The sequence below is a fragment of the Aptenodytes patagonicus genome, chromosome 16 (genome assembly GCF_965638725.1).
Source record: "Aptenodytes patagonicus chromosome 16, bAptPat1.pri.cur, whole genome shotgun sequence".
NCBI classification, from domain to species: domain Eukaryota; kingdom Metazoa; phylum Chordata; class Aves; order Sphenisciformes; family Spheniscidae; genus Aptenodytes; species Aptenodytes patagonicus.
This window is the reverse complement of record NC_134964.1, coordinates 1331014-1346153: the sequence shown is the minus strand read 5'-3', so window position 1 is coordinate 1346153 and position 15140 is coordinate 1331014. Positions and strand designations below refer to the sequence as shown.

Below are 15140 nucleotides of genomic sequence, written 5' to 3'. Positions count from 1 at the left end.
TTAACAATGCGGATAACACTTAAGTTGCTGTGAAATCGTCGGACTTTACAAGCTCATTCCTTCCAAACATCTTCATCTCATGCTGAAATCGGTAGAAGATGAAGATGCTTAGACACTTTCAAGAATGGGATTGCATTTTGGGCTGTGAATGTTAGCTACCTGATGAGTCTGGCCCTGCAGTACTGAGCTGTGACTCCGTGGGAGCTCTCTGCCCCCACTTAGATGAGATCCAACTGTTTCCCGCAGCTCCCTGTGCCATGCCCACTACGCTGGATTTTTTTTTTGGAGTGTCCATCACTGCATACTACCACAAAGAAACCTTTCAAGCTGTTGTTGCTCCAGCTAGAATTTGAGAATTATTGGTTTAAGCAGTTGTAGGAGTTGCCCAAAGTAAAAAATAGTCCTGCGTGTTCTATGCATATTCAGTAGATGAACAAAAGCTAAATATATCTGAGACATTATTTTCTTCCCTTTATAATAGCTTTTAAGATTGGGAAAAAAAATCCTGTAATTTTCCATATTATTGCTATTTTTAGCCTTATTTAAGTTTTAAAATATCCATGCTTGTCCTTACTGCTCTGTTCCTAACAATTCAAATGTTTCAGTAGTGGAGCTCTTTCCCCACAGGAAAGACTGGATGTGCTTAATTACATGATCTGTTCTGGGTCATTTGTGTGGGGCATTGTAGAGATCAAGGATCTACGTGGACAGAAAGCTTCAAGTATGAACGATTAATCTTAACGTTAAATGACACTTTCTGTATTATCCAGAGGTTCATTCATCTTGTTTGTTGCAAGTGGGCAGTGTCCAGATGACTGTCTTGTCCCTTAGACCAAAGCTCAGAGAGTGGAAGTTTCTGACGTTAATGTTTTGCTGCTTTGTTGTCTTTGTAGCCATAAGAGAGTGCCAGTATACTATTTTTGTTGTGTTCTTATGCATGAAGTTTGCAGCTGATGTATGAAAATGTTGTTTAAAATTCACAGGTTATGCAAAACTCCCTTTTAAATGGTTTGACTACCTCAGGGAAACTGACTCAATAGCAGCTCCTGTAAAGCTCTTCAATAAGGTAATAAACATTATACATGTGTACTTAAACTGTAATGAGTATTATCTTTAAATTTCTGTCTGCATAGTCCATGGGATTGACCCATTTCATTAAGTACGATTTTGAAAAGCTAAGACAACAGAGACTTTCAGAAATAAGAACCATTTGAGTATATTAAGCTTGAATATTTCTGAAATGTTAAATAAATACAGGGGTACACGAGACTTTACTTGGTATTTTCCTACATTAAGTTGACTGAAATACTCGCTTCAATGCTGTACTTAAACCATCTTTATTAACATGTTTGTTTACTGATGTTTGTTTTCCTAGGAAGTTCCAAACCATGGGTTTCATGTTGGAATGAAACTGGAGGCTGTTGATCTGATGGAACCTCGCCTGGTATGTGTGGCCACAGTAACTCGCATTATCCATCGTCTTTTGAGGATACACTTTGATGGGTGGGAAGATGAATATGATCAGTGGGTGGATTGCGAGTCCCCAGACCTCTATCCAGTGGGATGGTGTCAGCTAACTGGATATCAACTACAGCCTCCAGCGCCACAATGTAAGTTCCTGTTTTGTAAATAAGGTAACAGTTGCTTACTGGTCCTTTTTCATGGGTGGTGATTTTTCCCAACTTCATCCTTTCCAAGTTAGGTCACCAGGTATAACAAAAACAGAACAAATTCTTGCTAATGCTTAGAAGTACACCATTCTAATCTCTTCTGCCTTGACTTTTAAAGTACTTCTGGGCGTTTCTGTGGCTGCTTACTATATTTAATGCCAGAAGATGCTTATTTGATCCAGAGAAAAAGCCTGTTACTTACTTGTCAGTTCTGGATAATATCACTGAGAATTTGTATTGCTTTAAGATTGCAAATATATATGCTTTACATACCGAATTTGATGGAACTCAGTATGTGCATAGCTATTCATCTGCAGAAGTATTTATGTGAGAAGGCTATTTTTTATTTGGTGCATCAAGACTTGTCCCTGTCAGGTCAAGTTATATGGCAATTATTGATAAGTGTATTTCGAGAACTGTTAGTTGTTTAATGGGAGGGTAATAGTAGTTACTGTTAGTAGTTTAATGGGGGGCTTTTCCCACAATAAAGGTATTCTGCCTTCGTTCAGTCACTAAGGAGAAATTCTGTAGCTGTGTAGCAGCTTTGACACATTCTGAAGTGTTTTTCCAAAATACTAAATTTTAATTTTGAATTCTTAATTTTTTGCAGCATCAAGAGATAGCCAGTCAAGTTCATCAAAACAGAAGAAAAAAGCTAAATCACAACAGTACAAAGGACATAAGAAAAGTGGGTGACAAAAGTAGTGTTTGCACTTTTCCTGTTGTTTAAAAAGTCTGTGGTCTCTCACTAAGTCCCTATTCTATTTGGAAATGTTTGTGTGTAAACAGGTGTTGTGCTTAAAGGTGCAGTATGCCATAAAAGGAACTTTTTCATTGAGAATAACCATTTTTTATAACTTGCAACAGGGTTCATGTTGCTAATAATAATCTATATGAATTGTAGGTGGGGAACTGTTACAATATTTTTGGTATTCAGACATCATTTTAGTATGCCTTATACAAAATACTCAGGTATCAATTAATACAGTTTTAACTCTGCTCTTTGTAACAGAGGTGTAGGAATAAGAACGAGGTTACTTGGATAAGAAAGAAGAAGATGTAGAAAACTTAAATTACCATCTAGCTGGTTCCTTTCTAATACAAAAAAGTGACTTAATTGCCAGGTTTTTAGATGAGACCTCTGTGGGAAGCTGTATATAAATAAAACTTTTATATGATTATTTTCAGAAACAATAAGTAGCATTGCTGTATGTGACTGTTCTTGTCACAGTAAAACATAGTAATGACGTTTTTAAGAAACTGAAGTATTCAGGTTCTTTCCAGAGTAATTGTTTCCCTTGGGATGAAATTATCTTCAAAATTCACAACCAACTTGAATTTGCACAAATGCACGTTTTGCATTCCTCCATATTTTTATTTCCATGACTCTGTTGGTTTAAACTGAAAATCCGTTTTGTATGAGTAAAATGGAGTAGAGGCAGCCAGTCGTAAGAGCACCTTGTGCCTTCTCCCATCATTCTTCTCTGGAAATCAGATCCGTCTGTATTCTCTCCTCTAAACAATATTGTAGTTTCTTATGGCACTTTTATTCCAAAGGTTCTCAAGCCATTTTTCCAATAATTTGACAATTTTGAAAGGCAGCTACCTCTTGAGTCAAGAGCAGCAGCAACGTGACAGCCATTGTACAAGAAATGTATGTGCAAGAGATGACGTGGTAAATAAGACCACAGGGTAAGCCTATAGTCTTGTTAAGTGCTACACAATTTTTAATGATGTCTAACTCAAGATTTTACAGTATCTTTTTTTAAAAAGAACCGGTTACAACTGGGGGGGAGGCTTTTTCTGCCACATAAGAATGAATAGTTTGTCTTGATAGAAGTAGAATGGTCTAGTTCAAGACAAGCTCGAGAAGTGGGCCTGTGTGAACCTCATGAGGTTCAACAAGGCCAAGTGCAAGGTCCTGCACCTGGGTTGGGGCAACCCCCAGTATCGATACAGGCTGGGGGATGAAGGGATGGAGAGCAGCCCTGCCGAGAAGGACTTGAGGGTACTGGTGGATGAAAAGCTGGACATGAGCCAGCAATGTGCGCTCGCAGTCCAGAAGGCCAATCGTCTCCTGGGCTGCATCCAAAGCAGCGTGGCCAGCAGGTCGAGGGAGGGGATTCTGCCCCTCTACTCTGCTCTGGTGAGACCCCCCCTGGAGCACTGCCTCCAGCTCCTCAGCACAGGAAAGACATGGACCTGTTGGAGTGGGTCCAGAGGAGGGTCACAAAAATGATCAGGGGGCTGGAACAGCTCTGCTATGGAGAAAGGCTGAGAGAGTTGGGGTTGTTCAGCCTGGAGAAGAGAAGGCTTCGGGGAGACCTTATTGCAGCCTGTCAGTACTTAAAGGGGGCCTATAAGAAAGATGGCGGCAAACTTTTTAGCAGGGTCTGTTGTGACAGGACAAGGGGTAATGGCTTTAAACTAAAAGAGAGTACATTTAGACTAAATATAAGGAAGAAATGTTTTACGCTGAGGGTGGTGAAGCACTGGCACAGGTTGCCCAGAGAGGTGGTGGATGCCCCATCCCTGGAAACATTCAAGGTCAGGTTGGACGGGGCTGTGAGCAACCTGCTCTAGTTGAAGATGTCCCTGCCCATGGCAGGGGGGTTGGACTAGATGACCTTTAGAGGTCCCTTCCAACCCAAACTATTCTATGGTTCTACAATTCTATTCTAGTTCCACAGAGCCTAACGATGTATATTATGTTTGGAGCACCAAATCATTATGCTGACTCATTCTCTTGGCGTTTGCTTGGAAACAGTGGAGAGTTGGAAAGAAAGTGCAGTATTTTACACTGCAGAGACATGGGCATATCAGCTACAGGAAAGGGTCTATAATCTGTCATCTTGAATTGGCCCTGCTTCTTTGTCAAGATATTTTCGAATAGGACAGCCTAGCAGACAATCAGATCAAAGTTTTGTTAATGTTGAAAGTTATTTTACCTGCAAGTCAGCAAACTTGACTAACAATAATCTTTAACAGTCCTTAATGTGACATTAGGAGAGACATTATTATGTGAAATACTCTTCTAAGTGAGAACATTAGGCCTTTCTTACCATTAGAATCTGTATCATCTTGACTTACTTAGACTTGTTTCCAGAGAGTTTTGTTGCTCTGAGACTTGATTTCATCCAAGCGGAAAACTAAAATTAAGGCACATTCCCTGAAAGATGGAGAACAGTTTTTCCCCATCCCTTAAAAACTCACTTTGAAATACAGAGGCTGTTGAAATCTAAACTATGCTGTTCTATATATGTGAGGTGTAGCTGCTTTGCGGCTCTTCTCAGTAAAGTGTATTTCCTGATGAGGATCCTTATGTGGTCTTTAACTTCTGGACAGCCTTATCTTACAAAGCATTGATCATTTTGATGATGTCAGTATTACTGCCAGTGCTAGACCGGAGGCTTCCAAAAGGTGATGTGGATTTCGAAGGACTATCATATGCCTTTGGCCATGGGTCCTAGATAAAGGAATAGATATGGGAGGAAAATATTGGCAGGGTGAAAGATTTCATACGCATAAAGCTTTAAACGTGGTGAGGGAAAAGAATTCCAGATGAGTCTGACACTCATTGTAAAGTCTGATTAAGTGGACCAATTGCTAGGTTGAATTGTGCCAGGTGAACTAACTGCCCCTAAGAAAACTCTTGCATAAAACCTAGAGCAGGGGTCTGTAGACAGATGATGATCTATTTTAAAGTAATTCAATTTCAATCAGAATAGTTATCAAATTTTTTTCATGGCATTAATCTGCTAATCTTGAGGCAATAGGAAAAAAAAAAATTCAGACATGTTTGCGTGAGCTAAAGAAAATAAAAACCTGTCATCAATCTCCCTTATTTCAAATCTCTTTATCTCTGAATGGTACTTTGTTGTATTGAAATAAGATGCATCCACTGATTTCTGTTCCATCACAGATCTAGCTATCGGGGAAGGGCCCATTGACCTGGGATAGGAAAAAAAGGTATCTTCCTTCTGAGCAGGACCTGAAGCTAAACTCTGAGTTAGGTCTACCCTAGCTTCCTGCAGTGATTTTGAGAATTGGGTCAACTGAGATTAAAACCTTGGTTTTATCTGGGGCTTTTCCTGTGATAGAAAAATTGACCTAAATGAAGAGCGGTGCTGCAGTTGTGTAGAACTAATGTAAGGAATTAAAACCCTTGTCTTCCCGATAAATTTGTGAATGGATGTATTAAGGCAAACTGGAACCTTCTTCACTAGTCATTGCGGAAAGCAACCTGTGCTATTTTGGTCTTCGGATGTAAAAAGAAGTTGACCAGTGAGTGCCACAGATAAAGCGGGTGTCTGGGAAGTTCTTACGACCTCTTGTTAGGTGCCTCAAACATTGCACTGTTTCTCCTTTCTGCTGTTTGAGGAAATAAACAGTAAGATCCAGATCCTGTTCGGGATCTTGCAGCATTCTATTTTTAAAATAGAATTCAGGTACAGAAAAACTGCTGATTTGAGAATATCTAGAGAAAGTTGTGAGTGCTGTTGCCTTAAGCTGGGGAAAGATGGCTATATCATGAATTGGCTTTGTGTAGACCTGTTCTTGGATAATTCTGGACTGAGCAGATTTTGTTCAGCAAGCTGTGCTAGACCATCCTGCTCCTTACCTCATTCCTCTCCTTCCACCTAAAACCTCTGCAAAAGTTTCTTGGTATCTCTCTCGCAGTAAGTGTGACACAAACACTGGAAAGGAAGTTCCCCTTACCTAGTGCCATAGGAAGGAGATCCGTTCTCATGGAATTTGTTCTTCATTTCTCACTAACCTGAAGTAAATGTGAGCTATGGAAACAAAGAAGAACTTCTGATGGGTTTCTTTTCTGGGCTGTTTACTTAATACTAAGAAATCTACTTAATCATCAAAGGGAGATGAGAGAACAAGGTCATGAAAAGTTATAGCTGGCTGCCTCCTACATGTTCATTCTTAGTAGGTTATGGCAACAGAAGTGCTGAGTCACAGGAAATAATACTAAGACAATGTTTTCTGTAGCCTTTTATTGTTCAGCACTTGTAAATAAAAATAAATAGAAAGTCTTATTTTGGAAAGGATTTCAGTCATAAAATTGTATAATGCAGTAGTAGTGCTTCCATGGTAAAGTAACCACAGCTGATTAACAAGAAACTCTGTATATGTCTTAATTAAACTAGATTATGTTTAGCACAGAGAGGTGTTGCTTCCACATATTTTTCTTGTATGTACTCGCACCGCACTCCAGAATGTCTGAGTCATTCTGCTGTGCATCGTGATGCAGATTTCCAATGCGCTATTTTACCTCCTTACTGAGTCCGCTGAGAAGCGAGTAGCATGTGTTCAGCGTGAAGTAGAACTGATTACGTAGTGAACTCTGCCGTAATGGGATCATGGTAAAAGAGAAGAAAGTCAGACTCCTGTTCTACTGTGCCACTACAGAAACTAGTGTAACCAGCTGAATTAACGCTCGCTTAACCCTGAATGGGAACAATTTAACACGCGTTGCATCCAGCCATAATGTTTTACTTCTCAACAACGGAAGAATACAAGAGAAGATTTTAAGAGATCTTGGTTTAGGAGAATTTCTTAATCCATAAAAATAAGTAAATTTGGAGCTGAGAATACAGCTGTGCTTTTTTTTTTTCCTTTCCTTAAAATCTACAACGGGCAACATAATGTTAATTTCCCCCTATGTCATTGTGACCTACAAGTAGTTTATGAGCACGCATGTAGTAATGAAGATAGAAAAATTAAATGTCAGGTTGTTACCCCTTTCATGTAGAGGCTGATCATAACACAGGTGTTCCTAGGACTTCTTTTAAGCATCCTTTGTTATTGTTAACTGTTGGGAATGCCCAAACAATTTGTTTTGGTGTGATTACTGATACACAGAGCATGAAATAATTTTCTTAAAACTGTAACAATGTCTTTCGCCTATTTTAAATAAGGAGACTGTCCAAAAGGGAGTAGAAATTAACTAGCGTCCTACCCGGCCTAGCCTTCAATGACGCTGGTATTTTTTCTTGGATTTATTATGTTGCTATGGAAGCAGCTTGTCGTGTTGACAGTGAACCCATTCACTAGCATTTGGATTGTGAAGATACGCTTATTTTACTCTTTTTAGTTTTCTACTTTTAATTAGAATGTTTTATAACTGGTGTGCTGTGTGCATGCAAAATACCAGGTGGACTGTTTGAATTATGCCTCAGGCCTCTGCTTTGTCGCTGCGTTCTCAGCCAGCAGCATGTCCATCGTTGCTGCTTGCTTTTTATTCAAAGGAAGGAAGGTCGAGTTGCGTGTGGTTGGTATGTTTGCTGGATAGTGCCTGTGTTACTTGTTAATTTCTAATTGCAAGCGTAAGTGTTGCGAGCGCTTTTGTGAATACTTGGGAATCACTTCCAATTTTGTTTCCAATAGCGTTTATTTCAAGTGGGTAGGATTTTGTACTCTGTTCCTACTGGTCAGAAAGCTGTGCAGGTGAATACTTGAAGGGTAACTTACCAGTTTGCGTAGGCAATTCATTAATAATCTAGTATGCAGTATCTGCTCGTATAGTCTGCTTTCTAGTAGGTGTATATATTGGAATAAGGTTATTGAAATGATAATGTGACGTTTTAAAAGCTGGGATTCTGTAGGCAACATTCTGCCTAATTATGGTGTTATCTCTCTAAAAAGCTCATCCTGAAGTCGTCTTGTAAGAAGAATATTTAAGCATGGTGATATCTTTAGCATATGCATAATCTCGTTACCTTTTCTCTTCAAAGCTGGGCTTTTGTTTGTCATGTTGTCTTTATCTGACAGTGCTGAGAACACTTAAGCATTAGCTACCATAGTTTCGATACAGCTGAAAGCGGTGGAGATGTGTTATAGTGCTTGCATCCCTGATCTTGTAGAGAAGTTTTCTTGGGCACAGAGTCGGAGCATCTTAGTGATAAAGGAGGAATACATTAATAATTTGCATGGGAAATGTTTTCATAACATTTTTTCATGAATGCAATGTTTAATAATTTGAAGGCATTTTAGAAGATATTTTTTCTAAACACCGAAATGCTCATTGCTGTTTGTAAGGCACTGTAAAAATGGGAAGCACCATTCTAAAGTAATTAAGAGTATGTATTTTTAAACTAGGTTTTTGGAGGTGATAAAATTTGTCTGGACTGGATTATTTCCCCAGAACCATCCTTTCTATCTGTTAGGCACACAAACTGAAACAACTACAGTTTCAAACTGAGCCTGTACGGATTGTATATTGACTGTGCAGTGTAGCTGCAGCAGAAGCAATTTACGGCATTTGTATCTCATTGACAGAGTATGAAATAAGTGGATCACATTTTTAAGCAATGCACTTGAAGTCCTACTAGCCACTCCAGAATTCAGTAACTAAAGTGTGGTTGTTGAGAACAGTATTCCCGATAATAACTGAGTGGTGCCATTGTACAGGCCCTTGTTTTCCAGAACCGGTGAATATGAAGCAGAGCCATTTCTCAGTGAACAGTCTGAGTTACCTAATGCACTTTAACCCAAGCGTTTATTTTAGTTTGACTTGATGTTTAGAGAGGAAGATACCAGTTGGGAAGAAACCTGTCAGTTTGTCCAGCCCACCCATGACAGGTGAGGTGCGGAGGAGCTTCTCTGGTGATGACGAGTTGACTCCTCCTCCATATCGAACCCTTCCAGCACAGACAGCCCCGGAGGCCTTCCAGCCTCCCAGGACTAGCCGAGAGTTCAGTCCCAGCCTCAAAACAGGTAACTAGCCACATCAGTCTCTGTTGCTGCAGAGGGAAATGACGGACAGGGTGGGGAACTAAGCATGGTCTAGCATGTAATGTGCTGACTCATCAAATCTCTCCTTTCTTTTTTTTTTTTCCTTTAAATTTTGGTTGTTTTTTTTCTGTTGGAGAGCTTTTCATTCTCACTGATGCACCACATCGCTGAATTAATCATAGAAAAAAATTGTAGCTGGTTTAGAACGTCATAGGAGGCCGTATTGTAGGTTACTGAGGCACAAAGGCACAGAGGAGCTCTGCAGTTTTAAAATACAAAAATGCACTCTGTAAAACGGGTAATGTGGATTTGGGAATGTTTGATGTAAGCAGGAAGCTAGTGTGGGTTATCTTTTGCAGAGAAAGTAACTGTACACAGTAAATAAGGAGTGATTTTTGCCTTTGTGTCAAAAGAAGGCAGTTACTGGGAAAAGATCTTCAGAATGTAAGCATTATTTGAAATTTTGTGGGTTACTAATGTAGAAAATACATTTGAAAAGAGTTTGTCCTTTTAGAATTTGATCTTTACCCTATTTTTGCTGTAAAACCTGGGTTCGGTTTAAGTTTCCACAGTATAATTGTGCATCGGTGTGAGCGAGCAGAGGAAAAACTCTTAAAAATTCATTTATCAGTAATATTGAGCAAGTAGATTAAAATTTTGAGCTTATTTAAGAATAGTTTGTGTAATGTAATCAATCTTCAATTATAGAAGTCCACTGCAAGGATCTGGTAGTTTTTTCTCTTCCCTTTTCCTAATATGTATGGCAATATAATGTAGCAGGTAAACAAATTATTTCTAACAAATATGTCGTAGCAATATGATCTGTCAGACAAACTGGATTATGCTCTCCCTGCAGGCAGCGGCCAGGTTGATAGATTTTGCTTCAGATTTGCTTGATTTACACTCCCTTAAACTTGCTTTAGTCTGAGTAGCCTGCCATATTGGCGTTTTCGTTGACTGTGGAACAGACCCAGAACAGTTTCTCTTGCCCATGTGTTTTCCGCTAACAGAATGGGACACGGTATCCTACTTGCCGCCTTTAGACCCCAAGGACAAATCTTGATTCTCTCCTGCGCACCTCCCAGCACTTCTCAAGAATTCCTTTATTTTTACTTCGGCTTGCTACTCGTGTGTACGTGCCTGTCTTTTAACAGAGTCTTTGATGCAAAAGAGAAGCCTTGCTTAGGAGAGTGTGGTCTGGAGTGTTTGTTTCTGCACAGCTTTTTCTTCTTCTCTTACTGCAAATCTACGCCTAAATTGCATTTTTGTGGTGCACGGACATGCACAGTCTGAGTTCTCTGTGTCATTAGATCTCTGAGTTCCTACGAAACACCTGTGTCCTTTGGCTTCTGACACCCGATGCTTTTTTGATCATTTTGGGGGAACTTTTCGAAGTTCTAAATTTTGGAGAGGCTGGACAAAATTAGTTTTATTTGTGATGTAGCCTTGTTATTGTCCAAAGGTGTTTAAATTTAAATTGAAACCAGCAAGACCCTTTAAGTCTGGGGAAGAGGAGGGCATAACCCTGATATCATATAAGTGAAGAACACATTTGAGATCAGCCGGAACTTATTAATTGCATGCATATTCCTGAGCATCGTACGCTGCCTTACATTTTAGTAGCCGTGGCTAGGATGTAGGCACGTCGCAGGAGATGCTTAGATGGCTTTGAATGGAAGTAGTGTAGGATTAGTAACGAGACAGGCATCTCCTCTAAAACTTCTTGTCCGTCGGAGCTCTGGGTAAGGCTCACTTAAACAACTCTTTCCCCTTTTGTACTGTCGTAAGCACAGGAGAAGGTTTCAGTACTTCATCTTGTATAGTATGAAGTGGTTTTGCTCTCTAGCAAAGTGACGGTGCTGCTTCAGCGTACATGAGTACTTTGCATCTTTGAGTCATATGAAATGATCTTTTGAGCGCTGAAATGCAACTGTTGGACAGCTTCACTTTTAAAAAGAGCCCATAGCCAGTCTGTCAGAGGAGGAGACCCTTCTGAGAGACTCACCCTGCTTCTGCAGATATTCTGGACCATATTGCTCCATTCTGTATTGATGTTTTGGGGGTTTGGATGACGTTGCATCAGACACAGTCTTTGTCTCCAGGCAAATCTCTGAGACTATTTAAAAAGGGAGTACCTTGCGCATCTGCATCCCTTTTACTTCCAAGATGATCGGTCAGATGACTTCCCTTAGCTTTTTTTAATACTTCTTTCAAGTAACTTTTGTTGTATAGCTGTAGCTAAGCTTTTCTTATGGAGGATTGTAGTTAAAAGCTGTATAATAGGGACAAATGAAGCAAAGTATCATTAAATATCTAAATGTAAGGATTTCGGTTCAAATTAGCAAGCCAAATTATGGAGACTGCTGTCACTCTTGTACCTGCGGAAGCATTCTACAAATACTGGGGGTAGAGAAGAACAAGCACATGCCTGGTGGATTTCAGATTGTGTCCCTGACCTCTGTGTAGCCTTTGCTTAAGGTATTAGCAGCATATCCTAGAAACCAGTTATGTGTCTTACCATTTAGACAGCACTTTTGTTGTCCTCCACAGATCAAGATTCTTGATCGGAGTTGGGCATAATGCAGGCAAAAGTATTGAGGGAAAAAAAGAAGGCAAGGGATTGTGGGCTATGGAGGTGGGAGGAGGCATCTAGTAAAGAAAGAAGTGAGGAGAGCTGGCATTATGCTGCAACTTTGGAAATATCTTAATTTTCAAATTTTATTTTTATTTAGCACAAGAGTTTGTTTCAACATGGAAGATGACAGAAAAATAATAAAAGAATAATCAAATGGCTTGTAAGTTATTGCAGGGCTACTAGTAGCAACAGGTTATGGGGTTTGTTTTTTTCTTTCACTGCATATTTCTGCATTTCAAGATACATTGATAATGCATATACGCTTTGTATTCGGTAGCTATAAGCTTTAATACTCTTCTCATTCATTTGGTCATAAAGAACCATTTCTTTTTGTATAATCAACCCTTTAAAGTGGGTACTGCACCTTTAATGAAAGCCTTGACATGTTTTGTTTTCAGTGTTCTTTTCATTGTGCTCATATTTTGATAATTATCACTATTCATTAATGAAACTGGAAAAATAATTGTGACATTATTGCTATTCATAACATCTTTTTTTGTCTTAGATCTCATTTCTATTTTCTTTTTATAAAAGAAAGAAGAGAAGATTAAAACTACAAAAAGGATGGTTTTGCTTGAATGAAACTTCTGGGATCTTAACGTGTTTACGATGTATTGAGAAATCTTTGTCAATGTTTTTTCTTGTCTCACATAGACCGTTCACAGTAATTGGGCTAAGGAATGTGATTCATAGATTGTAAATGGCCAACGGTTAATCTTATTTTTACCTGTGTAAAGACTAAATAGGAAGTAAACAAAAGAGTAAACAGTACAATAAGTGTTGTTCCGAGCAACAGTCAGTATTCCTATTAACATGTTCAGTTACCTTCTTAAACCAGTGTTTTAAAGTACTAAATTCTTGAGAAAACCCTGTAGAGAATATATTATTGTAAGTAAATTGTTCAAATATGTTAATATTGGAGCATAACTTAAGGTTCAATTTACGGTCAGAAAGCATCTGCTTTCTGTGGGATACTTTAAAAGAAGAATCACTAAAATGCAGAATATAAGAAAATGGGAAATCTGGGGTCTGTTCCCAATGTAAATAATATTAAGTAAATTTAAGGAAAAGTTGTACGTACTTTGAATTTTATACATCTTTAACGTTCATCTTTTATTTTTAGTGACTTCATTACAGCTGAAGGAGGAGTTGCTAGATGGAGAAGAGTATAGCTTCCTTCAAGGAGCATCCGATCAGGAAAGCAACGGATCTGCCAGTTACTACATCAAGCAAGAACCGTAAGGCAGCTCAGAAAAGTGAGGGGCAGAGTATTGGCGATAGGAAAAGAGCCTTTCTCCGAGACTGACTGATTTTGTTCCCACTTCGATGGTACAGTTCAGGTGACTGTACCTGGGGCACTTTGCTAACTGTAGATGAGTTAGACTCAGTTCAGAATTTTTTGGAAGGGCGGGGAAACTATTTTAGTGAAAAAGATTTTTCAATTTATTAAAAACAAAAATGGACACTTTTGTGTTGTATTTGAAGCTTTTGAAAGAATTTTGTAATATTTTCAAGTTCAGATTTATTGTGCATTGTTAACGAACTGAAATTCTAATTTTTTGGTAAGATTAAAGTTTAATTAGCATGATTGTGGGAAGCGGTTGGAGGAAGATATAGTTGCAAATACAAATGAACTGTCATAACAAATGAACCTTTTTGGTACAAGTTGGGAGACTTTTAGACTCTTGTGAACTGCACTGGTCACGCCTCTGGTTTTTTATTGTGAATATAAGGCATTTAAGCCCTAATTTAGAGGCATAAATTGTATGTGGAAGAGTCCTGTAAAGCTCTACTCGGTGAGTAGCCCCAATTGCAATGGAGCCATCGCCTGAGGAAGATTTTAACTTTTCAAGATGTTTTTATTTAGTTTAAAATACTTTTTTTATATAAGATTTTTTTTTTTTAAAGTTCCTTAGGGTCTGATTCGGTGCCCATTAGTATCAGTAGCCTTGTCTCCATTGACTGCAGTGGGCACTGGGTTGGGACTATAAAGCTCTTGTCTGTACCTGAATGTCTATAGTCTTGGAATGCTTCAGCAAATGTTTACAGAGCCCTATGCCAAACTGGAACTTCAGAAAATTCCCTCATTTGGAAGATTAGTTTGAGCTATGAATTTAGACTAAAGAAGAAACTTAGACGGACAGTAACTCAGGCCTCCCTTGGTAGTGGGAAGGAACTTCTGAGTAGTATTCTAATTATTTTTTTCCATTCAGAAAGACCTAGATGTTTCCTTACCATCATAACTATTTATTTGCGAACATGCAAAACTGATGTTCCACGGGGTTTCAGGTGAGCTAAAAGGAGCCATACATTGTGGATTAAAAAAAAGAGTTCAGTTCTGCACAGCCTGCAATATTCTTTTCTTGCTGCAATAGTGTAATATGGAAGTTGAGACTTGAGAACAGTATGTAAGTCACATACTGTCTAGTATATAATTCATAAACTAGATTTGCCTATTGCCTGGAATCCTTGTGTCTCATTTCAAGTACCCCATTAGCCCCACCTGCTTAACTGTCCATTTTTAGAGGCAAAAGTCATGTAAAAGAGTGAAAATGACTACCAGTAAAATACCAGGTATTTTAGCATGAGCTCTTAATAATTTGGATTTTATCTTTCCATATTTTTAAACTTTGTACGTTTTTTGTAAATGATCTCATTCATGGAGTTGATTAGCAAAGTGGTTAATCGGGCCTGCAGAGCTGTGACTGGAAAAATGTGCATCAAGAGCTTTAGCTTTTACCAGTAAGGTTCATTAACTAAACTCTCAGGAATTAACTGCATATGTTCTATAAGTGCTTCTGGGTCTCAGAAGGTCCCCTTCAGAGCAGTACAATGATCATCTGACTCTTGACCATAAATTAGGGCTTAAAACAAAACAAAAAAATGATTAACGTCTGTGTTCCTGCAGCCTAAGAAATGCTTTAAGGATATCAACCCACAGAGCCCCAGGAGACCATTTTTGTACATTGTTGTTTGAGCTTAAAAAAAAAAAAAAGTGCATAGAAAGTTGAAAACCAGCAATTTGATTATTTTCTAAAATATTGCTCTAACTTTGGGTACATAGTATTGGTAATAGGCACAGGTTTACC

At 38.7% G+C, this 15140-nt stretch overlaps 1 protein-coding gene across 8 annotated transcripts in view; it reads left to right on the top strand.

The window, feature by feature from the left end:
- MBTD1 (mbt domain containing 1) overlaps nt 1-15090 on the top strand; it is a 38776-nt gene extending 23686 nt beyond the window's left edge. For 7 of the 8 annotated variants that reach the window (XM_076353534.1, XM_076353533.1, XM_076353532.1 and 4 more), the window contains 4 exons: nt 984-1066; nt 1376-1610; nt 2281-2358; nt 13175-15090. In XM_076353534.1, coding sequence (XP_076209649.1) covers nt 984-1066; nt 1376-1610; nt 2281-2358; nt 13175-13293 — 515 coding nt within the window. In that variant the 3' untranslated portion in view covers nt 13294-15090. The remainder of the gene's footprint in view (nt 1-983; nt 1067-1375; nt 1611-2280; nt 2359-13174) is intronic. The other variant, XM_076353538.1, reaches the window with a different exon arrangement.
- The last annotated feature ends 50 nt before the right edge of the window (nt 15091-15140 follow it).